This window comes from Lagenorhynchus albirostris, chromosome 1 (genome assembly GCF_949774975.1).
Source record: "Lagenorhynchus albirostris chromosome 1, mLagAlb1.1, whole genome shotgun sequence".
Taxonomy (NCBI): domain Eukaryota; kingdom Metazoa; phylum Chordata; class Mammalia; order Artiodactyla; family Delphinidae; genus Lagenorhynchus; species Lagenorhynchus albirostris.
The window spans coordinates 9,977,131-9,996,366 of record NC_083095.1 but is presented as its reverse complement, the minus strand read 5'-3'; the positions used below and the strand labels follow the sequence as shown (position 1 = coordinate 9,996,366).

Below are 19,236 nucleotides of genomic sequence, written 5' to 3'. Positions count from 1 at the left end.
ATATTAATATAACCACTGATAGAAATCTAAATATAAAACCAATCTCCTATAGGGTTTGAGAAGGCGTTCACCATATCCCTGAAAAGTTTAACCTTCCTTATTCAAGTTTAATCATCTCTTTAGAAGGGGAAAACAGTGATAGTACTTGTTGAACCAGAATTACTAGCAAAATTCAAAAAGCTGACCATATTCATTTAGCCACAAGCCAATCTTATTTAAATCGGGACAGAAATATTACATCAGCCATTCATGATCTGAATTCTAGTGTATGAGATCAATTTAAATATGGTACACATAAAAAGTCATGAGACATCGGCTTCATGATAAATAAGGCAGTGGCCAACTATTACGCATTCGTAGTTTTTTTGAGATACGCTATCAAGTCTGCCCTTTCTGCCTTCTTCTTAATGCCAGCGAAGATCATTTTTGTTCCAGGGATGTACTTCTTGGGATTCTCCAAATACTCCATCAGCGTCTCCTCTCCCCAGGTGATGCCTTCGTTCTTGTCGGCATCTGTGTAAGAGAAGCCGACAGCCTGACCTGTCTTTTGCCCAAACAGACCATGGAGATGTGGCCCAGTCTTGTGCTTGCCTCCCTTTTCCACAGTATGGCACTGGGCACACTTCTGAACAGAAATCTTCTTGCCCTTCTCAACATCACGCCTTTCTAAATCGTACTTTCTCCGTGCACGACTAAGAGGTTCCCGCTCGCAAGCCGAACGTCCCGCTCTCTAATCTCATATTTAAATAAATGCATTTAAGTTTTAAAACACAAAACGATTCGAAGAAGTATCAAGTAAACCGTCATACAGATGTTAGGCTGACTGGTGTGCAGCGTACGGCTGGTCCACATTTTGGCCATGCTGACTTAGATCAGCCTTCGAGTGTTTTGAACAAATTGTTCCTCGAAGGCCTGCGTTCGGGATGCTATCTGGGGTTCCTTCCAAGCCAACAGCCTCCCTAGGAACTGGAACTCCTAAGACCTACTGGAGCGATGTGATTCAAAGTCTTTCGCTTAGGCTAATCTATCCTGCTTTAAATCCTACAGCGCTATAGAAACTCAATGACAGAAGAGACAGCTGGTCGGTGACAGGAAAATACCATTAGAAGGCGAGAGGCGGCCAAACCCTCGGTAAACGGATTAACTCACTTAGCTTCTGGAAGGTAAACCTTTCTGGAGACGGCATCCAAGTCAGGAGGTGGGCCAGCTCCCTGTGAGGTGGGCCCCTGAATGCAGATGAAACGTGGGTTTGGAGCTCTCATGTAGATCCAGAGGGGCCAGGCATGGAATGCCCGGCAGGGAGTTTTAGCCTGCAAATGCCAAGGTGCAGCGCATTTGAAGTTGCGAGGAAGGGGGAAAGCGACAGGAATGAAAGCAAATATCTGGGAGGGGATTTTCTTTGGGCTCACTTCCCCTTGCATTCAAACCTATTAACCTTAGTGGGTTAGGAGCACTTTCTTCAGGAATAATCTCACTAAATGCTACAGAAAAGTTAGAAGGAGTGTGTTGGGCTTGATAGGTAGAGAAATAGACACAACATTCACTAGCATCAGTGGAAACTGCAATGTTAAGTCTCCAGTTCAAATACTAGAGTTGGAATCCTGGCCTAGAGATTTTTTTTTTTTTTTTTTATCTCTACAGTTTATACTCCTCCTCAGAGATGAATGTTTTTCTTACTAGTCTTATTCTGAACAGCTACAAACTGGGATTCAACCCTGCCAGGCTGTGTGTGTGTGTGTGTCTGTGTGTGTGTGTGTGTGCACCTGACCTAGAGACTACCGTTTAAGTAATATGTGTATGCTGTGTGTATTATTTTTAAAGAAATAGTTTGGCTTCTATCCTTCAGATATCCAAGGGTATTTGGAAAAGATAGTCTAAGACAGACTATTGATCCATTCCTCCAGTTTCCTAAGTGCTCAGTGTATATCAAGTTTATAGAGTATAAGAACTTAACTTCTTACAGAAATGCCTTTACTAAATTGCACTGAAATAATAAGGTCTTTTGCTTTTATATTGGAATGTTACGGCATCTTTAGGAAAATCCTTATGCTGCTTAATATTCTCACAAGTAAGGATCCTCATGAGAAAATATTTGTGACATTTGAATCAAGGATAACTTTATCTCTCTTAAGAGGTTGGTATGTTTCCTTTAATCAGACAAGTGTTATATAACTCATCATATTTCTATTTTTGCTTTGGCTGCCAGGAAACTCAAAGTTAAATTATCTGTTCAAGACCAGGAACTCTACTGGCCTAAATTTGGGGTATGATCATTGTTCCGCTTATTTTAATATTTGCTTAATAATCCTCAATAATAACTTTAACAGTCCTACTTTATCTGAGTCTGGTATATATTATATCTCTTACATATCAGATATATATAGTATACATTATATCAGGTCTGTTTTCGCTTGCAGTTGACAGATACCCAACTCAATTAAGTTAAGCAATAAAAAGTGGGGAGGGGATTCTTATTGGCTCATATAGCTGAAAAGTTGAAAAGCTCAGGGTAGATCCAATCATAAAACTTTAGAATAGGGACAAGTCAAAGGGACACAGGAACCAACCTGAAAGTGCTCCCAGTGACCAAAGCTGGAACAATTTGAACAACAAAATAAATAACACAGAACTGAATTATAACCCAAAGTATAAAAGAAATATATGTGAGTCCATCCTATTAATAATATAAACAAATGATGGAATAAATAGGAAAAAGAAACAAATCTTCCTTACAAAAGAATTTCAACTAATATATGTAGAAGCTCCCTCTCTAGGATGTAGAGGTTAATTCCTTGGAGGGTGGACAAGATTTAGTGACTGGCTTCCAAAGAGGAGGGTATAAAAAAGGGAAAATAGTACCTTTACAGTGGAGAAGCCTGGCAAACACCACCTTGACCAAGTGATAAAGCTCAACATCACCAGTGATGAGTCATGTTGATATGATATGAACCCTCTGATACGATGTGATGAAAAAGGTACTTCACATCCACGGTAGTCTTTCCAAGACTCCAAAACCCCGTCTAAGCATGAGAAAAACATCAGACAAGCCCAAGTTGGAAAACATTCTACAGGATACCTGGCCAGGACTCCTCAAGACTGTCAATCAACATCATGAAAAACAAGAAAAGACTGAGAGACTATCACAGACCAAAGGTGACTAAGAGGGCATGATGACTAAATGCAACGTGGTACCCTGTATTGGAAAGAGGACACTAATGGAAAAACTGGTGAAATCCAAATAAAGTCTGGAGTCTAGTTTACAGTAATGTGCCAATGTTGGCTTCTTACTTGTGACAATTGTACCACTGTAAGTTATAGTGTAAGATGTTAACAATAGGGGGAACCAAAACTCTCTGTACTAGTGTTTCAGTCTGTTCAGGCTGCTATAACAGAATACCATAGTCTGGGTGGCTTATAGCCAACAGAAATTTATTTCTCAGAGTTCTGGAAGCTGGAAGTCCAAGATCAGGGTGCCAGCATGGTTGGGTTCCGGTGAGAGTCCTCTTCCTGGTTTGCAGATGGCCATTTTCTTGTTGTATCCTCCCAACAAAAAGAAAGAGGGGGATCCTGTGTTTCCTCCTCTTTCATAATGGCACTAATCCCCTTCATGAGGGCTCCCTCCTCATGACCTATTCACCTCCCAAATGCCCCACCTCCAAAAACCATCACATCAAGGGTTAGGATTCCAACTTTCATGAATATGGAGGGGGGACACAAACACTCAGTCTGTAGTTATCTTTGTACCTTCTCTGGGAATTTAAAATTACTCTTAAAAACAGTTAAAAAGTAGCAGAGGGACAAACAGAAAATAAATAATAAATAAAATAAAGCCAATCCCATCAATAATCATATTAAATGTTAATGGTCTAAACACTCCAATTAAAAAGTAGAATGGTCAGAATGGATAAAAGAGCCAACTTCAGCTTGTCTAAAAGTGATGCACTTTAATTATAAAGGCACACAGATTGAAAGTGAATGGAAAATAATTTGTCATGTAAAAAGTAAGACTTAGGACTTCCGGGAAGATGGTGGAAGAGTAAGACGTGGAGATCACCTTCCTCTCCACAGATACACCAGAAATACATCTACGCGTGGAACAACTCCTACGGAGCACCTACTGAACGCTGGCAGAAGACCTCAGACCTCCCAAAAGGCAAGGAACCCCCCACGTACCTGGTTAGGGCAAAAGAAAAAACTAAACAGAGACAAAAGGATAGGGACGGGTCCTGCACCAGCGGGAGAGAGCTGTGAAGGAGGAAAAGTGTCCACACACTAGGAAGCCCCTTCGCGGGTGGAGACTTCGGGAGGCGGAGTGGGGGAGCTTGGGAGCCGCGGAGGAGAGCACAGCAACAGGGGTGCGGAGGGCAAAGCGGACAGATTCCAGCGCAGAGGATCGGGCCGACCGGCACTCACCAGCCGAGAGGCTTGTCTGCTCACCCGCCGGGGCGGGCGGGACTGGGAGCTGAGGCTCCGGCTTTTGTCGGAGCGCCGGGAGAGGACTGAGGTTGGCGGCGTGAACACAGCCTGCAGGGCGTTGGTGCGCCGCGGCTGGCCGGGAGAGAGTCCGGGGAGGGGTCTGGACCTGCCGAAGAGGCAAGAGACTTTTACGTCCCTCTTTGTTTCCTGGTGCACGAGGAGAGGGGATTAAGAGCGCTGCTTGAGAGGGCTCCAGGGACGGGCGCGAGCCGCGGCTAAGATTGCGGAGCCCAGAGACGGACATGGGACGCTGAGGCCGCTGCTGCCGCCGTCAGGAGGCCTGTGTGCGAGCACAGGTCACTAGCCACACGCCCTTCCGGGGAGCCTGTGCAGCCCGCCACTGCCAGGGTCCCGGGATCCAGGGACGGCTCCCCCGGGAGAGCGCACGGCGCCCTCAGGCTGCAGCGTCACGCCGGCCTCTGCCGCTGCAGGCCCGCCCCGCACTCCGTGACCCTCCCTACCCCCCGGCCTGGGTGAGCCAGAGCCTCCGAATCAGCGGCTCCTTTAACCCCGTCCTGTCTGAGCAAAGAACAGACGCCCTCCGGCGACCTACACGCACAGGCGGGGCCAAATCCAAAGCTGAGCCCCTGGGAACTGTCAGAACAAAGAAGAGAAAGGGAATCTCTCCCAGCAGCCTCAGAAGCAGCGGATTAAAGCTCCACAATCAACTTGATATACCCTGCATCTGTGGAATACCTGAATAGACAACGAATCATCCCAAATTAAGGAGCCCTGTGGATGAAAGGCTCTTGGTGCTGCAGCCAGGAGTCAGTGCTGTGCCCCTGAGGTGGGAGAGCCAACTTCAGGACACTGGTCCACAAGAGGCCTCCCAGCTGCACATAATATCAAACAGCAAAAATCTCCGAGAGATCTCCATCTCAACGCCAGCACCCAGCTTCACTCAACGACCAGCAAGCTACAGTGCTAGACATCCTATGCCAAACAACTAGCAAGACAGGAACACAACCCCACCCATTAGCAGAGAGGCTGCCCAAAATCATAGTAAGTCTACAGACACCCCAAAACACACCACCAGACGTGGACCTGCCCACCAGAAAGACAAGATCCAGCCTCATACACCAGAACACAGGCACTAGTACCCTCCACCAGGAAGCCTACACAACCCACTGAACCAACCTTAGCCACTGGGGACAGACACAAAAAACAACAGGAACTACGAACCTTCAGCCTGCAAAAAAGGAGACCCCAAACACAGTAAGATAAGCAAAATGAAAAGACAGAAAAACACACAGCAGATGAAGGAGCAAGATAAAAACCCACCAGACCTAACAAATGAAGAGGAAATAGGCAGTCTACCTGAAAAAGAATTCAGAATAATGATAGTAAGGTTGATCCGAAATCTTGGAGATAGAATGGACAATAGAATGGACAAATTGCAAGAATCAGTTAACAAGGACCTAGAAGAACTAAAGATGAAACAAGCAACGATGAACAACACAATAAATGAAATTAAAAATACTCTAGATGGGATCAATAGCAGAATAACTGAGGCAGAAGAACGGATAAGTGACCTGGAAGATAAAATAGTGGAAATAACTACTGCAGAGCAGAAAAAAGAAAAAAGAATGAAAAGAACTGAGGACAGTCTCAGAGACCTCTGGGACAACATTAAACGCACCAACATTCGAATTATAGGGGTTCCAGAAGAAGAAGAGAAAAAGAAAGGGACTGAGAAAATATTTGAAGAGATTATAGTTGAAAACTTCCCTAATATGGGAAAAGAAATAGTTAATCAAGTCCAGGAAGCACAGAGAGTCCCATACAGGATAAATCCAAGGAGAAATACGCCAAGACACATATTAATCAAACTGTCAAAAATTAAATACAAAGAAAACATATTAAAAGCAGCAAGGGAAAAACAACAAATAACACACAAGGGAATCCCCATAAGGTTAACAGCTGATCTTTCAGCAGAAACTCTGCAAGCCAGAAGGGAGTGGCAGGACATATTGAAAGTGTTGAAGGAGAAAAACCTGCAACCAAGATTACTTTACCCAGCAAGGATCTCATTCAGATTTGATGGAGAAATTAAAACCTTTACAGACAAGCAAAAGCTGAGAGAGTTCAGCACCACCAAACCAGCTCTACAACAACTGCTAAAGGAACTTCTCTAGGCAAGAAACACAAAAGAAGGAAAGGACCTACAATAATGAACCCAAAACAATTAAGAAAATGGGAATAGGAACACACATATCGATAATTACCTTAAATGTAAATGGACTAAATGCTCCCACCAAAAGACACAGATTGGCTGAATGGATACAAAAACAAGACCCATATATTTGCTGTCTACAAGAGACCCACTTCAGACCTAGAGATACATACAGACTGAAAGTAAGGGGATGGAAAAAGGTATTTCATGCAAATGGAAACCAAAAGAAAGCTGGAGTAGCAATTCTCATATCAGACAAAATAGACTTTGAAACAAAGACTATTAGAAGAGACAAAGAAGGACACTACATAATGATCAAGGGATCGATCCAAGAGGAAGATATAACAATTGTAAATATTTATGCACCCAACTTAGGTGCACCTCAATACATAAGGCAAATACTGACAACCATAAAAGGGGAAATCGACAGTAACACATTCATAGTAGGGGACTTTAACACCCCACTTTCACCAATGGACAGATCATCCAAAATGAAAATAAATAAGGAAACACAAGCTTTAAATGATACATTAAACGAGATGGAGTTAATTGATATTTATAGGACATTCCATCCAAAAACAACAGAATACACATTTTTCTCAAGTGCTCATGGAACATTCTCCAGGATAGATCATATCTTGGGTCACAAATCAAGCCTTGGTAAATTTAAGAAAATTGAAATTGTATCAAGTATCTTTTCTGACCACAACGCCATGAGACTAGATATCAATTACAGGAAAAGATCTGCAAAAAATACAAACATATGGAGGCTAAACAATACACTACTTAATAATGAAGTGACCACTGAAGAAATCAAAGAGGAAATCAAAAAATACCTAGAAACAAACGACAATGGAGACACAACGACCCAAAACCTGTGGGATGCAGCAAAAGCAGTTCTAAGGGGGAAGTTTATAGCAATACAAGCCCACCTTAAGAAGCAGGAAACATCTCGAATAAACAACCTAACCTTGCACCTCAAGCAATTAGAGAAAGAAGAACAAAAAAACCCCAAAGCTAGCAGAAGGAAAGAAATCATAAAAATCAGATCAGAAATAAATGAAAAAGAAATGAAGGAAACAATAGCAAAGATCAATAAAACTAAAAGCTGGTTCTTTGAGAAGATAAACAAAATAGATAAACCACTAGCCAGACTCATCAAGAAAAAAAGGGAGAAGACTCAAATCAATAGAATTAGAAATGAAAAAGGAGAGGTAACAACTGACACTGCAGAAATAAAAGAGATCATGAGAGATTACTACAAGCAACTCTATGCCAATAAAATGGACAATCTGGAAGAAATGGACAAATTCTTGGAAATGCACAACCTGCCAAGACTGAATCAGGAAGAAATAGAAAATATGAACAGACCAATCACAAGCACTGAAATTGAAACTGTGATTAAAAATCTTCCAACAAAGAAAAGCCCAGGACCAGATGGCTTCACAGGCGAATTCTATCAAACATTTAGAGAAGAGCTAACACCTATCCTTCTCAAACTCTTCCAAAATATAGCAGAGGGAGGAACACTCCCAAACTCCTTCTACGAGGCCACCATCACCTTGATACCAAAACCAGACAAGGATGTCACAAAGAAAGAAAACTACAGGCCAATATCACTGATGAACATAGATGCAAAAATCCTCAACAAAATACTAGCAAACAGAATCCAACAGCACATTAAAAGGATCATACACCATGATCAAGTGGGGTTTATTCCAGGAATGCAAGGATTCTTCAATATACGCAAATCTATCAATGTGATAAACCATATTAACAAATTGAAGGAGAAAAACCATATGATCATCTCAATAGATGCAGAGAAAGCTTTTGACAAAATTCAACACCCATTTATGATAAAAACCCTGCAGAAAGTAGGCATAGAGGGAACTTTCCTCAACATAATAAAGGCCATATATGACAAGCCCACAGCAAACATCATCCTCAATGGTGAAAAACTGAAAGCATTTCCACTAAGATCAGGAACAAGACAAGGTTGTCCACTCTCACCACTCTTATTCAACATAGTTTTGGAAGTTTTAGCCACAGCAATCAGAGAAGAAAAGGAAATAAAAGGAATCCAAATCGGAAAAGAAGAAGTAAAGCTGTCACTGTTTGCAGATGACATGATCCTATACATAGAGAACCCTAAAGATGCTACCAGAAAACTACTAGAGCTAATCAATGAATTTGGTAAAGTGGCAGGATACAAAATTAATGCACAGAAATCTCTGGCATTCCTATATACTAATGATGAAAAATCTGAAAGTGAAATCAAGAAAACACTCCCATTTACCATTGCAACAAAAAGAATAAAATATCTAGGAATAAACCTACCTAAGGAGACAAAAGACCTGTATGCAGAAAATTATAAGACACTGATGAAAGAAATTAAAGACGATACAAATAGATGGAGAGATATACCATGTTCTTGGATTGGAAGAATCAACATTGTGAAAATGACTCTACTACCGAAAGCAATCTATAGATTCAATGCAATCCCTATCAAACTACCACTGGCATTTTTCACAGAACTAGAACAAAAAATTTTGCAATTTGTATGGAAACACAAAAGACCCCGAATAGCCAAAGCAATTTTGAGAACGAAAGAAGGAACTGGAGGAATCAGGCTCCCAGACTTCAGACTATACTACAAAGCTACAGTTATCAAGACGGTATGGTACTGGCACAAAAACAGAAAGATAGATCAATGGAACAGGATAGAAAGCCCAGAGATAAACCCACGCACATATGGACACCTTATCTTTGACAAAGGAGGCAGAAATGTACAGTGGAGAAAGGACAGCCTATTCAATAAGTGGTGCTGGGAAAACTGGACAGCTACATGTAAAGGTATGAAATTAGATCACTCCCTAACACCATACACAAAAATAAGCTCAAAATGGATTAAAGACCTAAATGTAAGGCCAGAAACTATCAAACTCTTAGAGGAAAACATAGGCAGAACACTCTATGACATAAATCACAGCAAGGTCCTTTTTGACCCACCTCCTAGAGAAATGGAAATAAAAACAAGAGTAAACAAATGGGACCTAATGAAACTTAAAAGCTTTTGCGCAGCAAAGGAAACCATAAAGAAGACCAAAAGACAACCCTCAGAATGGGAGAAAATATTTGCAAATGAAGCAACTGACAAAGGATTGATCTCCAAAATTTATAAGCAGCTCATGCAGCTTAATAACAAAAAAACAAACAACCCAATCCAAAAATGGGCAGAAGACCTAAATAGACATTTCTCCAAAGAAGATATACAGAGTGCCAACAAACACATGAAAGAATGCTCAACATCACTAATCATGAGAGAAATGCAAATCAAAACTACAATGAGATATCATCTCACACCAGTCAGAATGGCCATCATCAAAAAATCTAGAAACAATAAATGCTGGAGAGGGTGTGGAGAAAAGGGAACCCTCTTACACTGTTGGTGGGAATGTAAATTGATACAGCCACTGTGGAGAACAGTATGGAGGTTCCTTAAAAAGCTACAAATAGAACTACCATATGACCCAGCAATCCCACTACTGGGCATATACCCTGAGAAAACCATAATTCAAAAAGAGTCATGTACCAAAATGTTCATTGCAGCTCTATTTACAATAGCCCGGAGATGGAAACAACCTAAGTGTCCATCATCGGATGAATGGATAAAGAAGATGTGGCACATATATACAATGGAATATTACTCAGCCATAAAAAGAGACGAAATTGAGCTATTTGTAATGAGGTGGATAGACCTAGAGTCTGTCATACAGAGTGAAGTAAGTCAGAAAGGGAGAGACAAATACCGTATGCTAACACATATATATGGAATTTAAAAAAAAAATGTCATGAAAAACCTAGGGGTGAAACAGGAATAAAGACACAGACTTACTAGAGAATGGACTTGAGGTTATGGGGAGGGGGAAGGGTAAACGGTGACAAAGCGATAAAGAGGCATGGACATATATACACTACCAAACGTAAGGTAAATAGCTAGTGGGAAGCAGCCGCATAGCACAGGGAGATCAGCTCGGTGCTTTGTGACCGCCTGGAGGGGTGGGATAGGGAGGGTGGGAGGGAGGGAGACGCAAGCGGGAAGAGATATGGGAATATATGTATGTATATAACTGATTCATTTTGTTGTGAAGCTGAAGCTAACATACCATTGTAAAGCAATTATACTCCAATAAAGATGTTAAAAAAAAAAAATTACCAAGGTAATTTTTAAACTCTAATTTAAAAAGTTAAGTAGTAATGTTCACATTTTAAAAAAAGAAGATTCTATTACCATAATGTATATGATTTACAAGTTTCCCAATTTTAAGAAGTGTTAAGATAAACATTTAATTTTTTTCAAAAATGGCATTTTAAAGAGATGAAAGATAATCATGTTTAATATATGCCCTTTCAGCACATTTTTATGTCTTAATTGTTGTATCAAATAAAAGTCACTCATATAAAAAAAAAAAAAGTAAGACTTAGAAGGATGGAGTGACTATATTAATAACAGGCTAAATACACTTCAAGGTATAGAGTATTCAGAGAGATAAATTACGTATAAACACACACGCATAACCCTGATTGATGTTTTAAGAGAGATCATCTTCATCAAATGGTGTTAGAGCTGTGTTTGGCCCAGTCTTACATTTGCCTTTTTCTCTTCATGTGGCTCCCTGTCCACTTCCTCACCCCACCCCACCCCACTTAACCAACCTTAGCAACCTAGTATTGACCTTTTCCATATTTCCCTATGCTTGTAAAATTATTTCTAAACATATAAGACCACACATACATGTATATATACATATACAAAATATTTCTGTCATTGCTTTAGGAAAACATAGGTTCAAAGCATACACACTCTGCTCCAGCTTCTCTTTTAATACCTCATGCAAATTGCTCCAGGTCCCCAGATATCGTGCTAATTCACTATTTTTAATGAACTATTGAGAACGATCTGTTACTATGAATTATCCACAATTTATTCAACGTTGAACATATATGCTTACATTATTAGTATAAGGATTCCCAGGAGTGGGATTCTGGGTCAATGGGGCATGTGTGTGTAATTTTAATACATTTTGCCAAGTTACTCCCCGAGAGGTTGTAGTAACTGCATGTCCACCAACCATGGGCGTGTGTACCCTCTTCCCTGCACAGGAAGAAGATGCCACCTGTTCAACATGAATTCTGCACCCCCAGCCCCCATGGAGGGTGTAGAGCAGATGGTACTGGGGCTCACACCCACCATTACGGGTCTCCTGGCTCACTTTGGGGAGACAGCAGCATCCACACCCACAGCTCCCTCAGCTGCTGCTCAACGTGTCTGTCAGGGTCCCAAATCCTGGGTCACTTTATGTGAATGAACCTGTTCGTGTCCACCTGGGCCAGGTGCTTCTCTGGGGAAGTACCAGCTCGTCTGCAGCTCACCTTAAAGCATCAGGGTCGTGGGCTTTGAGGAAATAAAAGACCAACTGGAGATCCAATGAGACACAGCCTCCTGGGGGTTTCAGCATATCCTCCTGGCTTCGAAATTGACCTCGTTCTCCCCACTGCAAGGTCGTCTTCTTTTCCTGTTGCCAACCCTGCTGGCCGCAGACCCACAGCAGACTTGGGGACGACACACTGACGTAGACAGTTTAACTGGTTCCCAAGATGTGTAAGGTCAAATGCCTATAATAAATCCCCTATGACACCCACAGCTATTCTGCTTCTCTGAGGGAACCCTAATACTGTACACCACAATTATTCTCATCCAGCTCTATGATAAAGCAAGCTTTGAGCCTTCAGGGTATATACTAAGACCAGCTGTTCCTATGGCCATCGCTTAGACAATGTCTGCTTAACTATAGATTGGAATTCACTGATGCAGTTTTACAGCAAGTCAATTCTGCAGACACGTACTGAGCACCTACTGTGTGCTCTCTGTGAGGTCTGCCCTCACACTAGTAATAATCCTCTTTTATAATGACCAAGAAAAAAGAAAATCTTGAGATAAGGTAAAAGACAAAAAGTTGATGCTTGTAGTTGTAGCAACTTCATATTAGATGAATCCTCCAAGTGTTTTTAACGAAACTAGACCTTTCATTGGGTGATAAAAATGACTCATGGGTGCCAGCAATAATACATAACTCTGTGTGTGATGATTTCCTAAGAGGCTAAGATCTAGCTAATTGCCCAATTCTGAGTTTCTTTAAAAAAAAAAAAAAGAATCTAGCATGCTAACATGGATCAGCATCTTCAGAATTCAACAGCAGTTTAATTTATACCTAACATGTGGATTGGGAACTGCTTGAGAAGCATTTTTGTCACCTTTTTTAAAAATTAAAAAGTAAGACAGCAACTCCCTTGCCTATTCCATGAAGGTCTTAAAACATACCTGTAGGGCTTCCCTGGTGGCGCAGTGGTTGAGGGTCCGCCTGCCGATGCAGGGGACGCGGGTTCGTGCCCCGGTCTGGGAAGATCCCACATGCCGCGGAGCGGCTGGGCCCGTGAGCCATGGCCGCTGAGCCTGCGCGTCCGGAGCCTGTGCTCCGCAACGGGAGAGGCCACAGCAGTGAGAGGCCCACGTACCGCAAGAAAAAAAGACATGCCTGTAAATTCTCCGATGCTCCTCCCATTAAAAGGCATGTCTGATTGGCCTCCCTTCGACTATGCGCTGGCCTCTGTGACTCTCTTAGAAGAGACCCAGCTTGGGTTTGGAGGCTCATTCATGAGAGCAATACAGACCCTACCTGGCTCTGTCTTTTTCAGGCATATGCTTTGGAGCCCTGAATCCCCAGAAGGACTCCAACCACCCAGAAGTCACTATGCGGGAGAAGCCACGTAGCGAGTCCTTCCGATGAGTCCAACCCCAGCCCCCCTCCCATCACAACCGTGTCATGTGAAAACCGCCCAGCTGAGCCTACTCAACCTCCGCAAGCCTCGAGGTAATGACATGTTATTTTAAACCACTAAGTTTCAGTGTGGTTTGTTATATGGCAATAAATAACTGGAACATTCTGGGTAGAGAAATAAATAGCACCGTCACCCTGCTCTCAGGACTCACAGTTTACAGGGAGACAGAATCACAGTTTCAATACCACATCAGGGCCCTGTGGGGTGTATTCAAGGCTCAGAGGGAGCACAGAGGCAAGACTGACTTCCAGAGTTGAATAATGAGGGATCTCACGTCTCGTGGGGTTTCTTAAGCTCTTTTATTTAGTAACAGCTCTGTGTTCATAAATGTTAGCAGACTACAGCACTCCTGAAGCCCAGTGAACCCAGTGGGCTCCCGCGTCATCTGCAACAACCGGGTGGATGGCTGTCGGTTAGGATGGCACCCAAGGACTGACCCTCCTTACTATCCAATCCACATGGCACTGTGCATTCTGAAAATGTGAACGTGGATTTCATTTGCCACAGAAACTCTTCCAGATACTGCAAACTTTTCTCATGGGAAGCTTAGAAGACAAATATTTCCTACTTCCCAGTTTGGCCTGTAGGAAGGAGACAGAAGAAATGCTATGGAGGATGGGCTCTAGGCCGAGCAATTTACATCATCTCATTTGATCACAGGTCAGTCCTGTCAGGAAGAGCCTGTTACAGTCATCGTCCGGAGACAGGAAGCAAGTCGCAAGGAGAAAACCATCTGCCCACGGTCAGCAAAAAGCATGGCTGGGATGTGAAACCAGATGTCCCGGCCCCAAACCTCTTTCTGTTATGGGTTAAACTGTGTCTCCCCAAGGGCTTTCCTGGCGGTCCAGTGGTTAAGACTCCATGCTCCCAATGCAGGGGGGCATGGGGTCAATCCCTGGTTGGGGAACTAAGATCCCGCATGCCGCACCGTGCGACCAAAAACAAAACAAAACAAAACAAAGAGCAAACTGTGTTCCCCCCAAATGATATGTTGAGGTCCTAACCCCCAGGACCTCAGAATAGCAGGAAATACATCATTGCAGATGTAATTAGTGAGGATGAAATCATAATGGAATAGGACAGACCTCTAATCCAATAGGACCAGTGTCCTTATAAGAAAAGGAGGAGAGAAAAAGAGAGAAACACACAGGAGCGGAGGTCATGTGATGATGGAGACAGAGATGGGAGAGATGCAGCTACAAGCCAAGGAATGCCGAGGATTGCTGGCCACCACCAGAAGCCAGGAGTGGCAAGGAAGGATCCCTCCTTAGAGCCACTGGAAGGAGCACGGCCCTGCCGACACCTAGATTTTGGACTTCCAGCCTCCAGATCTATACAAGAGAATAAATTTCTGTTGTTTAAGCCACTCAGTTTGTGGTACTTTCTTACAGGAGCCCCAGTCCCCTAGAGTCCTGACCTCCAAAGGGGCTCACACGGGCCAGATTCTGATGATTTACAAAGACCTTGACAATCTGAAGTAGGAGGAGCATGTTCTAGAGAAACTTGTAAAGGACTCATTCTCTGCTCACATCAGGCAGAACACCCACAGATTCCACTTGGCCACACTGAAAATGGTCTGGGATGGCCTGGGTGTCTGCATGTCAGGAAACTTCTTTAAGGAGCTGGGATTTTTTTGTTCCAGTGTGAACTATATCACAGGATTCTTATTTATCCAAAGAATTTTCCATGTAAATAAAGACATTTGCAAATTGATTTAGATTAATCAGGTGTGACTGCTGGATAAACAGAGGGAAAAACTCTGTCACTGAGATCCGGGCACTGGAACAACCAGGACCCTGTGCACAGGCTTGCAACAGAGGCAGCAGCAGAGGCAGAACTGTGGTCCAGAAGAGAAGAAGAAAACCAGAAAGGGAAAGAAACCTGAAAATATGAAAACCATCTTGGGGTATAATCCCTAAAGAGGCTGCTGGACTCAAAGGTCACCCAGGAGATGTGAGTTTAAATAATGGGCTCCCCAAACCCAAATCTGGGGGATTTCTACCTTCTGGTCTGCCCCTACTCCTTCCACCCACCTCTCACCCCATCTCCATGCACAAACAGACACTCACACACACACATACACACGCACAGAAATACACCAGAGTCACACACAGAGACACAGACAGAAACATACACAGAGTCATACACACGCACACACGGAAACATACACAGAGTCACACACACACAGAGACACAGACAGAAACATACACAGAGTCATATACACGCACATACGGAAACATACACAGAGTCACACACACACACACCCTCGGGCACAGGGTTTTTAGAGACTGTGTTGCATGTATTCACCACTCAGTGTTAAGTGCTAAGTGCTCCCAGGCTGCAGTATTATCTCATTTTCTTCTCGCAGCAACCCTTTAAGGCAGTTGTTGCTAATCCCATTTTGCAGACAGGAATACGGAGCCCCAGAGATATTAAATGTCTGGTACAAGTTTCCACAGTCGGCAAGCGGCCCAGCAGGGATGCTAATCTCTCCCCTGAGTCCAAATCCGGGTCCCCACCTTTCCCACCAAAATATACAAACCCACGTTGATTCCATCCACACTGTTTCAGGTGCTAAGAATAAAGCAATGAACAAACCAGACCAAGGCCTTTGGCGGTGGGGGAAATGGGGAAATGTTGGTCAAAGGTACAAACTTCCAGCTATAAGATGAATAAATTCTGCGGATGTGATGTACTACAGCTAACAACGCTGTATTACATACTTGCTGACTACAGCTAACAACACGGAATCGCATATTTCAAAGTATCTGTGAGAGTAGATCTCAAATATCCTCACCACAAAACCGAAAGGGTAATTAAGTGTCGGGATGGAGGTGTTAGCTAATGCTATGGGGCAATCATTTTGCGATACATAAATGTATAAAACCTACACACCGTACACCTTAAACTTACACAGTGTTATCGGTCAATTATATCTCGTTAAAGATGGGGGAAAAAAACAACACGTATTGTATGATTCCATCTATATGAAATGTCCAAAAAAGTCTAAAGAGATAGAAAGTAGATTACTGTTCGCTTAAGGCTGGGAGTGGAAATGGGGAATGACTGCAGATGGGCACAAGAATTCTTTTGGGGATGATGGAAATGTTCTGAAATTAGATCGTGGTGATGGTGGCACCAATCTGTAAATATGCTAAAAATAGTAAGTATGGAATTCATATACTTAAAAAGGGTGTATTTTATAAGATGTAAACTATACCTCAATAAAGCCGTTAATAACAACAACAAAACCGAAACAGACCGGACCCCACCCTCGGGGAACTCACGTTGCTCACCATCCAGGAGCGCTTATTCCTTTCCATGTGAGTCGTCTGCTTCCTCCAGGACGGAACGTGAATGTGCACGGGCAGCCCTGGGGGTCTAGCATCTGAATCTGTGGGCCTCAGGTCGGGGTGCATTTCTATCAAGCTCCCAGGTGAGTCCAATGCTGCTGACCCACGGACCCCATCCTGAGGACCAAGGCTGCACTACGTCTTGGAGAGGAGAGAAAAGGGTGTATTTCATGCCCCATATCAGTTGTTGACTCTTTTTTGGCAGATCAGCCCTGGCTACCTGACTGGTGAGTCTGGGAAGGGGACTGGCTAACAGGATGGGCGGTTCCCCGTAGGACCACCTGCTTCACTCCTCTGGCTCAACCCCACGTGCCCTGTGACCCCCACGCCGAGAAGTGCTTCCTTCCGGGGCGCAGTCTTAGGGAGCCCACGGCCCATAGATGGAGGCCACGTTCTCAATATCAGCCTCTTCTGTATGTCCATTTTCCACCTGCTTTATTTCTGTAATTTCTTTATTAGTTCCAATCAGGAACAGGGAAGAGTTACTAGGCTGAATCATGTGAAATCGCCAGCTGAACAGGTCAGTAGGATATTGACAACTTGGTACAGTTCAAGCTAATATTTATTGGGCACCGTCATATTCTAACACCACATACCAGTGGTTTTCAAACTCAGGTCATATCAAAATCACCTGGGAATCTGGAAAAACCACAAAGGCCCAGGCCTCATCTTACTTCAGCTCACTTGAGCCTCTGTGTCCTTCATCAGCCCTGTAGACGAGGCTACCCACACCAAGGTTTGAGATGCCCCGTGACACGGCAAGCACGATGCTGGGTTCTCTGCTTATTTCGTTGAATCCCTGGGACGACCCATCGTGCCCGTGCCTGCGTCAGCTCCTATGGGCTCTCACGAGCAAGTTGTTAAATTTTTGGAAACTTTGTGAGCTGTCTGTTAAACATAGTTATTATTAAAAATTAAAGTATATGAACTTACAGTTAAGTAAATTATATTAAAAGCATAGGTAATACGTACTCAAAACTCGTCACTTCCTAATTATTCTACTACATTTTACTATCACCTATGCTTTGGGAGCTATTGACAAACATTGTATCAGTGTGTTGGAAATGGTATATCGTGGTGTGTGGCTGTAGTCTCTTCCCAGCTCTGACTTCCCTGGCTTCATGTTGGTGGTTTGAAATCATCCACGATGAGAGTGTGTATACCGTGGAAGCTGGCAAACACTACAAATCGGGCGCTACTTCCCCAGATCAGACCCTCAACATCCCCATTTCACAGATGAGGAAACTGAGGTTTGGAGATTAAATGACTTTCCCATGATCTCAGGGCCCCAGTCTGCACTTAGACAGCTGACTCAGGAGCCCAAGTTTTTAACCAATGGGCATGTTGTGCTTTTTCTTTGTATCTTTCCTAGGCTTGTGGCATAAATCTCCACCCACCTTCCTGGAAAGCGCATCTCGCTCCCCAACAACTGGCCGCCCCCAGGACCCCACCCCCTCTTCCCCAGCAGCCTAAAAAGGAGGCCAAAATAATGCTCCACCAGCAGGGCCCATGGCCTCTGACAGGTCAGGTACGTCAGCAGTCAGGAGTGGCTTCGTTGCCCAAGCCCAGACTCCTGTAGGGTCTCCCCACCAGTGGATGTCTGTACAGTTTTAGTGGGATAAATTAAATTGGGTGGGTGCTCTTGGTGAAAAAAGTCATAAAGAGATGGCAGAGTCTGGAGGTAAGAGGAAGGCCGGTGGACTTTTGCCTCACAGGTCGGGGAGGTTGAGAAGATGCATGTTGAGAGAGGAGAAGTGGGGAGACGGGAGGGGTGTTGCTTTCAGCCCACCCCCACCCAGCAGTGGTCCCTTGGCCCCTCGAAGGAACCTGGAAGGAGAGAGGAAGGAAAGCCCACAGTGGGGGGACAGGCAGTGTGAGAGGTCCAGGCTGGTTTCCCCTCACCCTTCTCTCTCATTTTCTCTCCAAAATGTTGGGTCCCTAATGATTCTATCTCCAAGTGCCACTCCCACTCAGTCCCCAGAGGAGGAAATACTTGGGACAAAGACCTCCCTTGAACGATTCTAGTTTTGTTTTAAAAAAGAGAATGGGGACTTCCCTGGTGGCGCAGTGGTTAAGAATCTGCCTGCCAATGCAGGGGACACGGGTTCCAGCCCTGGTTTGGAAGATGCCACATGTCACGGAGCAACTAAGCCCATGCGCCACAACTACTGAGCCCGCGTGCCACAACTACTGAAGCCCACACGCCTAGAGCCCGTGCTCCACAACAAGAGAAGCCGCCGCAATGAGAAACCCGTACACCACAACGAAGAGTAGCCCCCGTGCTGTAACTAGAGAAAGCCCGTGCATAGTAATGAAGACCCAACACAGTCAAAA

At 43.7% G+C, this 19,236-nt stretch overlaps 1 protein-coding gene across 1 annotated transcript in view; it reads right to left on the bottom strand.

The window, feature by feature from the left end:
• Positions 1 to 329: 329 nt before the first annotated feature.
• Positions 330 to 19,236, bottom strand: part of LOC132523808 (cytochrome c-like) — a 34,060-nt gene continuing 15,153 nt past the window's right edge. Inside the window, exon 2 of the mRNA XM_060155493.1 lies at positions 330 to 676. Within this exon, the coding sequence (XP_060011476.1) occupies positions 347 to 676 (330 nt within the window). The 3' untranslated portion in view covers positions 330 to 346. The remainder of the gene's footprint in view (positions 677 to 19,236) is intronic.